At 40.0% G+C, this 13,156-nt stretch overlaps 1 protein-coding gene across 2 annotated transcripts in view; it reads right to left on the minus strand.

Moving 5' to 3' along the window:
- MOCOS (molybdenum cofactor sulfurase) overlaps positions 1-13,156 on the minus strand; it is an 805,385-nt gene that overhangs the window by 449,651 nt on the left and 342,578 nt on the right. For both annotated transcript variants that reach the window (XM_088473622.1, XM_088473620.1), the window contains exon 6: positions 6,726-6,925. In XM_088473622.1, the coding sequence (XP_088329748.1) occupies positions 6,726-6,925 (200 nt within the window). The remainder of the gene's footprint in view (positions 1-6,725; positions 6,926-13,156) is intronic.

The following is a 13,156-nucleotide window of genomic DNA, read 5'->3' on the forward strand; positions in this document are numbered from 1 at the left end:
CTATCAGAAAGCAAAGGTTTCACTTTCTCAGTCATGCTAAAAATATTCTGTATTTCGGAATATTCCATATTTCGGAATATTTGGATATGGGAGACTCAACCTGTTTATTATATATATATATATATATATATATATATATTTATTTGTTTATTATTTCAGCTTGAATTCAGAAATGATATGGCCTTGGAAGCAAAACATAAGTTTTCAATGGATAAACATCTGGAATGGGTACTGTACCTATTTCTCAGCCACAGTCTGAGTGTAATAAAACTTTGTTTTATATATACCATGATGAAATGCATCTAGATATCAATAGAATTAATATCTGGGACAGGAAGTAAAGACAAACATGACCTATTTTTAATAATGATTAAAGATTATGCATAAGCATAAGAAACTGCACATAGCTCAATTACTTGGAATAGAAGAGCTGAATAATCAAGAGCTTACATTTATAGTTTCACTGCCATGTAAATTATGCAAATTCTTTAGACTAACTGTTAGCTTTTTATATTTTATTAATCCTAATGCCTTATGACAGTTACACTGCTAATGCGCTATTTTATTTTCATTTCCTTTAAATTTATATCAGGCTTTTTTCATTATGTGTCTAAAGCACTTAAAAGAAAGCCACTTGAATTTAATAGGTCAATGAATTCTAGTATTACAAAGAAACATTTAAAACTTGAGGCAAATTAGACAGATTATATAATAATATTGGGGATTTAATTTTACTTTAATAAAATTTGTTTCATTTTTGTTTATGCTCTTAAAAAAACAATGTACTATCTCAGATATGCAGTTTAAAGAATAATTAGATATTCAGCATTAATAAATATTTATCCTTTGGAGTAAAACAATGTATTTGCATCGTGCATTTGAACAGTACTCATATGTTTCTGTTACTATGTCATGAAGCAGATGCTTGTACCACATTACTGGTCATAGTGGGTCATATTTGACAGTGTCACTCTAAAGGCATAGGCAGGGCCGTAGAAAGCCGGCCTGGGCCCAGAGGAAGAGGGTGTGGCCTAATCACAGAAGGTGTGACCATGCAGCACCGCAATGTGGCACTGCAAGCTGGGGAGGTGGGGTGTTGTGAGCCCAGCCTAGAACAAATCCAGGTTGGGAGTGGGCATGATCAGTGGCAGTAAGCAGTCTCCCACTACAGCTCAGTACATAGCAGCGTGTGCTGGGCTGCTGTCATGTAAAAGGGGGGAAGGCGGTGTTGGACCCGGACCCCTGCTAGGCCCCTCCAACAAGCCCAGGCCCAGGTAATTCATACTCGATCCACCCCCCACCCCTCCGACGCAACTAGGCATGGGTGCATGGCACTGCTTTAGATTTGAACAGACAGGTGCCGGTAGGTGACTTCACCACCTATTTAAATTCACTTTGACCACTGATAAGTACCAGAGTATTTGGTTGTAATATACTAGGTCCTGCATATTTCTGTTATTTTATTTCTATTACTGTGTAACAAACCATGCATGTTACAAGAATCTGCACCTGTGTTTGTGCCCCTGACTCCTACTTGAATATCGTTTATAAATCCTTGCCTGTGCCTTTACCTTGTGTCTGTCTATTTTTCCAGAACTAATGCATGTACTCCTGACCTTTGACTAAATTATGACTACTTTTCTGAATCAAGTTTTTGTTCCACACTTATAACTTGTTCCATACTTATTACATGTACTGTACATATCTCAGCTATTCACATTATACAAAGTGCCTTGACGGAGCCACACCTATCCCTAACTAACTAAAATAATCCAGCCTGAACTAGAACAGTATAATCTGGCAATTAAAACATGGATTCTGATGTGATCCCCTCAACAATGACTCAGCAGATAAAATCCCAAGTATAAACACAAGAGAAGAATGAGTGGAAACTAATTCAGTGCCTTCAGACTTTGATGATTCATCTAGACACACTTCAGCCTGTAGCATGTGTCAAAACTCCAGTCACACCATTCACTTCTCAGTTGTTGATCCCAAATACCTTGAAGTACGATGGAGATTCAACACCCTATTGGGGATTCCTAAATCATGTTATAGTTTTGCTGGGATATTCAATTTGTGGATGAATATGAAGTCCAATTCCTTACCCTGGACTAAAAAGCTTTAGAGGCCACCTTTTTGCACGGTCTTGCCAATATAATTATACATGAGCTCGCCTCAAGAGATATTTCTGCTATGCTGAATGATCTAATGGCACTCTCCATTAAGATATACATTCACTTCCATGCATGGACTCAGAACTCAAACAATCAAAAGATCACTTCATGGCTCCTACATCATCTCCTGGGGAGCCCATTCATTTGTGGTGCTCCAAGTTGACTCTAGAGGAAGTGGATGACCAGTAATAAAACCATCTATGTTTGTATTGTGGGTCCCCAAAACCATGCAGTGGCATCCTATCCTAACAAGCTGGGACACTTCAGAACCTGTAAGGCAGACTATGTTCTCTTTGCTACCCCACATCTGTACCTCAGTGTTCTGAGGGATTATGAATACTGAATACTGAAGCATTATTTGATCCTGAATCGGTTGGAAAATAAAATTCTAATGTACCTCTTTGATCAATTAATATTTCATTCCTAATGACTCTCTTGCTATCAGTTGCTAGTTCTCTCATTGGGATCAATGGTACACTGTAAGTGAATATTCAATAGAACAATTTTAAAGAAAACCAGTCATATGTATATTCAGAATGGACTTCTGCATTCGGATTACCATTTCTTTGATGTTGTCCCCAAGACCATTCGTGCTCTAATCTTAGGTTTGACTTTTTTCCAGAAGCTTGCATCTAGCCTGAATTAGTGTTATGATAAGCTTTGAGAACTGATTATCAGAGTGGTTGTTTAAAAAAGGTTCTTATGCTGAAATCCCTGTTGATCTGTGTCTCTGAACCTATTATGTCTTGGGTGTCTTTAGCCAAGTTCAGGCTGAAAAACTACTCCACATAGAAAATAGTTCTGTGCCAGGTAAAATTCCACCATGCAGCTAAATTTACCCTCTCTGCCAGGAACTCAGGCTATAGGGTATATTTACTAAAGGTCGATTCAGGTTGATTTTGGCTTTTCAGTGTATTTATAGGTGATTTTAAGTAAATTTTGCAAATCAGGGATTTACTAAAGGCAAAAATTGACTATAAAATCACCTATAAAACTGAATCTCTACCAAAATCGACCATCAACCAAACATTGATACTTTCCCATAGAAGACTACAGGATTTACTAACAGTCGGCTTGGAAACCGACTAAAAATCCCTCTGAGGAAACCACAATATGACGGAGAAACACATCAGTGACTACTACTATACCCGTTATTTTGTTTTTATATACCAGCTCCCTTCATCCTCCGATTAAGTAATATCATGCTGCAGAACCATACCAGCGGCTGTGAAACTGCACCTTTTGGGATATCTTTTTGAACTATGTTTGGTGTAAGGAGTCACCACAAGCCTTAATACTGCAGTGTGGAGTACTGCTACCAGACCAGCATTACTCCCCAGGAGCAATCAGGCGAGGAGAGCTGGGTAACTATACCAGGACTGTGTGCTTATACCATCGCCTTTAACATACAAGGCAACAACTATTGTGCTGGAGACTGCACTTACAGTACTATTCTATGCTGGAAATGACATTCACGATTCTCCGAACACTGCATGGAGGTTAATTAATGTGGTTACGTACATCTGCTGGAGTTGACTCTTCATTCTAATAGTGCACAGAGGTTAATTATTTTTGCCTGGTTAAAATCTTCAGTGACAGAGGACTAGTGTATATCCACAGATAACAACACAAAAACAAAGTTGTATATATTATAAATTATAGGTGTATAAATTGAATTGCTATGCATAATTTTATCAGTGTTTTTTATATACTTTTATAATAAATATTTTTACTATTATAATACGTGGTCTGAGGTCTTAATAAGCACACCCTAAGGTGAACAATAATTAATTAACCATATTTCTTTTTTTTTCACCATATTTGTTATAAATTGTTAATTACACTGCACAACAATGAAAATGTTTCTGAAGTGAAAATAGTTACTTCTAATTGATTTCAGCATGCAAAGAATGAATATGACATTTAAAACTCTCAGTTAGCTCTGAGTTCCGAGATATAGCCCATTTATGACGATGTAGGGGTATTCCTAGTGAAGTGGGCAGAATGGAGAGAATCTTACCAGCAATCTGCGTTCCGCGCAGAGGGGGCGGGTCCTAATGACCCAATTAAATGAATCAGTTATTTGTCCCCTCCCCTATTCAAATATATGCGATTCACGGGATTACCCACACAAGAGAACTGTGGTAACTGAGTGACAAGCATAGTGATCGATTCCACAAAGACATTTCAGCAATGGAACAAAGCTATCAGAGTAGGTGAATCACTACTGTTGGACAGTGACAAGAGATGCCCCAGAAGAGGAGTACAAGCGACAAGCAAAGAGAAAGCACCTCCATGAATAGGCCACTATATTAGATAGTACTTTCATATGCTTTATGTTTGTTTCGTATGCTGTATGTTTGTTTCGTTTTGTGTTCTTATTTGTGACTGAATTAAAACAACTGTTATTTATTTTCTATCAAGAAAATATCAGATTATTTTAAAATAGCTTTTCACTATGACTATATTACTAATGTACATACAGTATAGTGCAAGTAGTGTAGCTCAAAAAATAGAGCTAGTAAAAACATTCTGAAATCATTTTAGTTTTTCTTGACCTCAAATTAGTAATGTATGACTATTTTTAGAAAGGAAACAAATTTAAAGTATTAATTTGTTGTACAGTGTTATCACTTTCAGAGCAATTAATTTTGGTAGCAGCAACTATATATTCTTTTTATGGTAGAGATGACTTGGTATATATTTAAATATATTTATATTACACCTGATTCTTCTTTATTATATCTTCATTATTGCAGCATTTCAGATGCGGTGAGTGGGACTGGCTAGGGGGCTGCTTTGTTACTTTCTCCCAGCCAGTGGGTTAAGGGGGGAGCAGGGGAAGAGGGGCTTGAGTGGGGGCTGGGGGGGCCTCTGGCTATTTTTGTTAGTCCCGGGCCCCACAAATCCTGATGGCAGCCCTGCCCCATTTCCATTAATCAGTACCAGGCTGAGTGGTAATGCCACGGCGAATAGACAATGGCAACAGCTGCTCTCTATCAATCAGCGGTTGCTGCCATCAGTCATGGAAACCGGACGCTGATTGGCTGAGAGCAGCAGCTGTCATGGAAAATGTATTTTACCAAGACGCAAGATATCCACTCAGAGAAGAGGACCGACCTCCTTCAGGGAGTAGTGTGAATGTGGGTGGGTGAGTGAGTGAATTAATGTTTAATAAAAATTTACAATATTCGGTGTGTGTGTGTGTACTGTGGTTTGTTGAAAAAAAATTCACAGTGGGAATACAGGTGCCGTCGACATGTTGGCACTTGTAGTTCTACAAGTGCCAAAGGGTAGGCTTTCTGGTACCTGCATTTCCACTGTGAAACACAATATTACTTCTTCATTTAAAACTTTACACCTGCATCTACCTCCGCCAGGGAAGCATGGAAGAGCCCTGGGCTTTCATTTATGCTTGGGAGGAAAGATCACATTTTTTTTTTCATAGGATTGCCAGTCCTGGGCTGACTAGTATGGATCTGGTTTAGTGCTTTGGCAGGAGGACCTCACGCTGTGTGTCCTTCTGCTGTGGTATAACCTCCCCTGCTGGTTCAGCCTGGTTAATGGAAAATAGGGGGGATCCCACAGTTTTTTCCTTAATTTTTCCCAGAGCAGGCTAAAAGGTCCCAGGGTTAGTTATGGGTTTAGGGGAGGACCCCACTACATTTTTTTCACTTTTTAGCCTCATTTAAACCCTAAAAGCATGCACAGATCATAGTGATCTGTGCATGCTTCTTATTTAGACGCTTTTTAGGTTCTATTTGCATTCGTTTTTGTATAGAAAGTTCAGAACCAAATGCATTTACACCTGCCAAAATCGACTCACATCGCATTTGATTTTGAAATCAATTGCAAAATCGAATGTTAGTAAATGAGAGGTTTTGGCAGTGTAATAGTAAGTCAATTTTAAGTTGATTTCATTCAATTTAAATCTATATAAAAATCTCTGTCTGATTATATCTGGGACAACCTAGGAAGGGAGATCATCAGATCCTCATATTTCCCTACTAGGGTTGTTTTTACTTTCTTGAAAAGAAAGATGGCTTTCTTCACCACTGCCACTGATGTCCAGAGAGCAGAAACACCAGCCCATTTTGGGGGGCAGGGCTGGGTTCCTATGTCATTAGGCCATGGCCCCATCATGGCATCTCCAGCAACTTCCGAGAGAGTAGGTAAGTATGATACAGGCATCTCAATAATATTACTAATAAAAACGTATCCACTTCCTCTAATATCTGAAATGCTCTATTGGACAAAGGGAGCCATAGAGTTCACTGGTTATGAGTGGGAAAAGGCCTTTAATACTTGAGATGGCCACTATCTAGTATTGTATAGTAGGGAACATAGATTGTAAGCCCACTGGAGCAGGAACTGATGTGAGTGTCCAAATATTCTATGTAAAGCTATGTGGAATATGTGTGCACTACATAAATAACTGTTAATAAATAAACAGACTACAGCTTGACAAGAAAAAAATGACAATAAATAATTAATATACTGAAATTAATAAGACATGAAGAATTCCACAGGTAATGAGTAAATCTGTACCTGAGTGTAACCGATTATGCTTCCATTTTCATCCAGCACATTAAAATTAATAACTGGACCTTGCACATCGACAGTTCTAACCTCTGTGTCAGTGTAGATCCGTATTACAGGCTTTCCATTAGCATAGCACAGAGCAGACATAACAGAGTATACATAACTGGCCAGAGCATGGGTATGAGTTCTAATTTTCTCCATTCCACCTGCAAAACCAAATATCACATTAGTTATCTCTTTATGAAAATGTGTTTTAATAATATTAATTACATTAACTTCAATTTCCAAAGTACAATAAACTGATGACTATTTTAGAGAATCCTAAGCTAAGTAATAGGCAAACATAAGAAGTAACAAACTATTGTAAAACAAGAGAAACATATTTCAAGATAGCACAATTCATGTATACAGAGGCATTTTAACATACACATGTAAGGTTGCTCTGTGTTGCTTTCCCCAATAGTTGGCATTGTGAAGTGATGCAGAATTAGTTGCTGTAGGCAGCACAGACGGTGTAGTGGTTAGCATTACTGCCTCACAGCACTGAGGTCATAGGTTCGATTCCCACTTCGGCCCTAACTGTGTGGAATTTGTATATTCTCCCTGTGATTGTGTGGGTTTCCTCCCACACTCCAAAAATATACTGGTAGGTTAATTAGCTCCTAACAAAAATTAACCCTAGTGTATATGTGTGTGAGCATGTGGTAGGGAATATATAGATTGTAAGCTCCGTTCGGGGAGGGACTTATGTGAATGGTCAATTATTCTCTATAAAGCACTGTGAAATATGTGTACGCTATATAAATAACTGGTAATAATAATAAAAATTAAACTAAAAGAAAATGCAGACAGCATATTTCAACCTTTATGTTAAGAAGTACACATCTCAAGATGTGTACAGTTCTGCATCAGCAGTATATGCACAAAGGGCCTGATTTGATACCCCTTTTAAACAGATTTAAAAATCCCGGGTTGATGCACGTGAACGAACATCATCAACCCAGGATTTTCGTCGGTGTAAATGGATCAACTCGGGTCCAGTGACCCGGGGATCTGACCCAGATGGATTGCAGGGTTGAGCACGGGTCATTCCCGTGTCACCCTGCAGTGTAAACGGTGTGATCCGGGTCACACCACATGCCGCCCGAGTGGCCAGCTTCAGTGGCGCTCGGAGAGGACATCTCCAAGCGTCCACTGCCAGGCCGAACAGAAAGGAGAGGAGCACCCCACCCTCCCTACGTGCCTCCGGTCCACTTCGGAGTAAGGTAAGGGGGTCGCGGAGGGGGAGGGAGGGTAAGAAGCACTGCTCACCTGCACCGGAGAGCTGGGTCATGGCTAACCTGGCTGTGGTGCCGCAGTGTAAAAGGGGGTCTTTCCCGGGTCTGATCCGCGTTGGAAACGTGTTCCAAATCCCGGGTCAGACCCGGGATTTTGGTGTAAAAGGGGTATTAGATAAAGCAAGTAACTCTGTATCTGGACAAACCATGTTGCAATACTGGCTGCTTTTCTATGTAGTCCACAAATGCTGGACAGCTTTATTTTTATGCTACAATTTAGATTTCAGTTTGTACACACCCCTCCCAAATCTAATTCTCTATAACATTTTACATCTACCCCACCTGCAGTGCAACATGGTTTTACCAAGATGCCCAGTTACTTGCTATATCTTACTCTATATTCCCAAATCTGAATCATGCCCCTAGTTCCCACAGGTATATATATCCAACTTTTAAAAAAAATTGTTTAGCAATATACATATTGGCTCAAAGACATCAATAAAACATATAAAATCTATCTAAAAATGCTCAAACAAATCTCAGCTTTTGTACAAAAAAAGGAAAAAATGCTAACATACACACACACACAAAATCATATATACTGTATGTCGAAGCAATAAGCAAGCAGTGACAGATCAAATCAATGTCAGCCATACTTGCCTACTCTCCTGGAACAACCAGGAGGCTCCCTAAAAAGTGTGAAGCTCTAGGCTGCCTGAAAGAGTGAGCAAGTCTCCTGGGTCCAGGAACTATATGCCCATAACCCCCTCTTTGCCCCACGGCAGCTGCTCACTTACTGAGAAAAAGTGGCTGGTCTAGGAGGTAGTGACACGATTCACGCCCCACCCCCTGCTTAACAATGCCTGTGATCTCAGCACTATATAGTGGGGCCATGATGAGGCAATCACACCAACATGCCGTGAATTGGCTCACATACAGCTGTGTCCACATACATCAATCCTTTACTTCATTCTATAGCATGGTGCGACTAGAAGGGCTGTTTAATGCGCAAAGAGACTAGGTGTATTTGGACACATCTGTATGCTGCTGCCATGACACTGCTGTGCCAATCTGGCTGCCTCCTTTGGTCTCACCTTTTATTCTTAGATGAACTGTGGTTGTCCTGACTTTCGTGGCTATAAGGAGCCTGATTCAGATATGGATGGATTTGCAGAGCCACACATAAGCGGCTGTGCAAGTCCCTACACCTCAGATGCAAATGCAGAGGAAGGTATCAAATACCTCCTTGTTGCATTTGCGATACCAGCACTGCGACCAATGTCGCAGACTGGGATCAGCACCACAACCATCTTGCTCCATTGGTCAGGCTGCAGGAACCAAAGCCTGACTGGGTACTGGTGAAGTAAAAGGCCAGGAATCTGCCGACACAGACCCTGGCCTTGTCCCTTCCTGAACACAGGGTTTACATGCCCCCATTTCCGGGAATGGGGACCAGGCACGTCCCCACACTCCCCCACAAACGCCACAGTATGTCAATCACACTGTTGCTTGGGGGGTCTGTGCGCAATATCACAAATCCCATTTTGCACATGTGCAGAATGGGTCCTGCACAGGAGCAAACCCATAAACATTGGAGCTGTACATTCTTCATTAGGTCCATTGTCTACAAATACTCTACTACTTTACAGGACCATACATGGATAGTGAAGTACATCCTTACAGTATTCTTACCCATTATACAACTTTTGCATGTTGGTCTATCTGTGTTACTCATGGTTGTTCTTGTCACCATGCCATCAAGCAGATTCTAGATGTTATCATACCTCAGATGTCCAGTGGCAGATCTACATTTTTTTGGGGGGGACCTTAAAGCTTGAACTGTTATGGGGGCCCCTTTGCAACCAGCAACAATAGGGCAACATTTTATAAGGTCCAAAGAACCTTGCTGCCCTTGCAAGGACCTTGAGACCCACATGGCGGAGATGCAGAAACCCCCCACAGAGTGTTGAGAATGTATATGTATCGATGAAGAAACTCCCCATAGAGTGAGACACTGTAGATAGATATATAGATGTAGAACCCCCCCAGAGAGTGAGAGAATGTATATGTATAGATGAAGAAACTCCCCATAGAGTGAGACACTGTAGATAGATATATAGATGTAGAACCCCTCCAGAGAGTGAGAGAATGTATATGTATAGATGAAGAAACTCCCCATAGAGTGAGACACTGTAGATAGATACATAGCTGTAGAACACCGCAGAGAGTGAGGCATTGTATTATTATTATTATTTATTATTATTATCATTTATTTATATGGTGCCACAAGTGTTCCACAGCGCCTTACAAAGTCAATAAACAAATAGGTTGACCAGTGCCTTACAGTACTAAACAATACAGGAGAAGGAAGATGAATAATATACATTGCTACATTAGTGACCATAACACCCAGATAAGCAACAAAGCAAAGTAATCAAGTGTTAGGTGCCCTAGTGGGGAGTAAGAATTAGATGAAAGTAGAGTAAGGAGAAGCACAATAGGGTAGAGGGCTCTGCTCGTAAGAGCTTACATTCTAAAGGGGAGGGGCAGACAAACAGGTATGACACAAATGGGGTAGGCAGGGAGGAAGGAATATGTAGCAGCAAGTTAAGATGAGAGCTGGAAGGCTCTGATGAAGTAGTGGGTCTTGAGAGCCCCTTTGAAGGATTGTAGAGAGTCTGATGGGAAGAGGGAGAGATCTCCAAAAGGTGGGGAGCAGCGTGGGCAAAGTCTTGGAGGCGGGAGTGGGAGAAAGTAATGGCATGAGAGGCGGCATGCATTTGTTGAATGAAGAGGGTGGACAGTAGAGTGAAGAGAGATGAGGTCCGACATGTAAATGGAAGAGGAATGGGTGAGGGCTTTGTAAGTGAATTGGGTTCTGAAAGGGAAGGGGAGCCAGTGGAGAGCTTTTAGGAGTGGGGAGGCAGGTGCAGAGCATTTGGAGAGGAAGATGAGCCAAACAGCAGCATTGAGAACTGACTGGAGAGGGGAGAGAAGGGAGTTGGGGAGGCCAGACAGGAGGAGGTTACAGTAGTCCAATCTGGAGATGACCAATGAGTGTATGAGGGTTTTAGTGGCATCCTGAGTGAGAAAGGGTCTAAGCTTGGAAATATTTGAAGATATATAGATAGATGTATAAAACCCTCAGTGAGTGAGACATGGCAGATAGACAAATAGACAGATAGATAGATAGATAGATAGATAGATAGATGTAGAAACCCTCCAGATAGTGAGATATTGTAGAAAGATAGATGTAGAAATCCCAGAAAATGAAAAACTAGATAGATAATTAGATGTAGAAAGCCCCCAGAGAGTGAGCCACTGTAGATATATAGATGATAGAAAGATATATAGATATAGAGATGTAGAACCCCCCAGAGAGTGAGACACTGTAGGTAAATAGATAGATGATAGATAGATAGATTTAGAGATGTAGAACCCACCAGAGAGTGAGACACTGTAGATAGATAGATAAATCCCCCAGAGAGTGAGACACTGTAGATGGATAGATAAATGTAGAAACTCCCCACAGAGGGCGACACTGTAGATAGATAGATGTAGAAACCCCCCAGAGAGTGAAACACTGTAGATAGATAGATGTAGAAACACCCCCAGAGAGTTCAACACTGTAGATAGATACAGTAGATAGGTAGATGTAGAAACCCCCCAGAAAGTTAGACACTGTAGATAGATAGATGTAGAACCCCCAGAAAATTAAACAGTGAAAATAGATAGAAAGATGTAGAAACCTCCCAGAGAATCAGACACTGTAGATAGACAGATAGATAGATGTATAATCCCCTCAGAAAGTTAGACACTGTAGATAGATAGATAGATAGATGTAGAACCCCCAAAGAATGAGACAATGTAAATAGATATATCGATAGATAGATAGACAGATAGATAGATGTAGAAACCCCAAGAGAGAGAATGAGACACTGTAGATAGTAGAAACCCCCCAGAAAGTGAAACACTGTAGATGAATAGATAGATGTAGAAACCCCCAGAAAGTGATAAGACTGTAGATAGATAGACATCGATAGATGTAGAAAAAACCCAGATAATGAAGCACTGTAGATAGTTAGATAGATGTAGCAACACCCCAGAGAGTGAGACACTGTTGATAGATACAGTAGATATATAGCTACATAGATAGATAGATATATAGATAGATAGATAGATAGATAGATAGATAGATAGATAGATATAGAAACCCCCCAGAAAGTAAGACACTATAGATAGATAGATTTAGAATCCCCCCAGAAAGTGATAGACTATAGAATGATAGATTTAGAAACCCCCCAGAAATACTGATCACTTAGACACAAAAACAAAACTCAATCATGATAAATTATGTCTTTGTCCAACACAGAAGTAATAATTGCATGCTAATTTGTAGGATAGAACAGCTCTATTATTAATCCAAAAAAGGTGAAAAAGAAAATTCCTCATTCAGGCCATGAGGACTCATGGTACCAAGAAGATTAATCCATTTGCACTCTTTCTGCAATAGAAGTTTATGTCTGTCTCCTCCCCTCCTTAATGGTGGCACATGCTCTATTGGCATAAAGACAAAATCTTTAATCATATGGCCACTTGTGACAAAATGGTTAGCCACTGGCGGCGTAATGGATTCAAGTTTCACACTCGCTTTTTTAATGGATGATCTGTGCATGGATATTCTCTCTTTTATCATTCTGATAGTCTTGCCAACATAAACTTTGTTGCAAGGACACAAAATAATATAAACTATAAACTTAGTTTCACAGTTCACCCTATGATGTAAATGTAATACAGTTCCTTTCGTAGGATGCCTAAACATCGGACCCGTCTTCATATACTGGCAATTTGTACACCCGGTACCTTTAAAGGCTCCATTAGTTGATTTCAGCCAACTTGTTGAAGTAGTAGAAGTACTCACGCTAATATCGGAAAACATAAAATCTGATCTGTTATATTAGGGCTTATTTTATAACAAAAAAGTGGTGTATTTTGACCCAGCATTTATCCCAATATATAGATTTCTATTTGCAACCAGTAGTATGTAAAACACCATATTACATTCGCGATACAACAGACTTCTTGAACAAATTAATGCAGGTCACTATTGTTTACTGGTGACGATGGATGTCATCAGCTTATATACAAACATTAGGTTAG

The sequence above is a fragment of the Taudactylus pleione genome, unplaced genomic scaffold, assembly GCF_031769625.1.
Source record: "Taudactylus pleione unplaced genomic scaffold, aTauple2 ptg000137l, whole genome shotgun sequence".
Classification (NCBI taxonomy): Eukaryota; Metazoa; Chordata; class Amphibia; order Anura; family Myobatrachidae; genus Taudactylus; species Taudactylus pleione.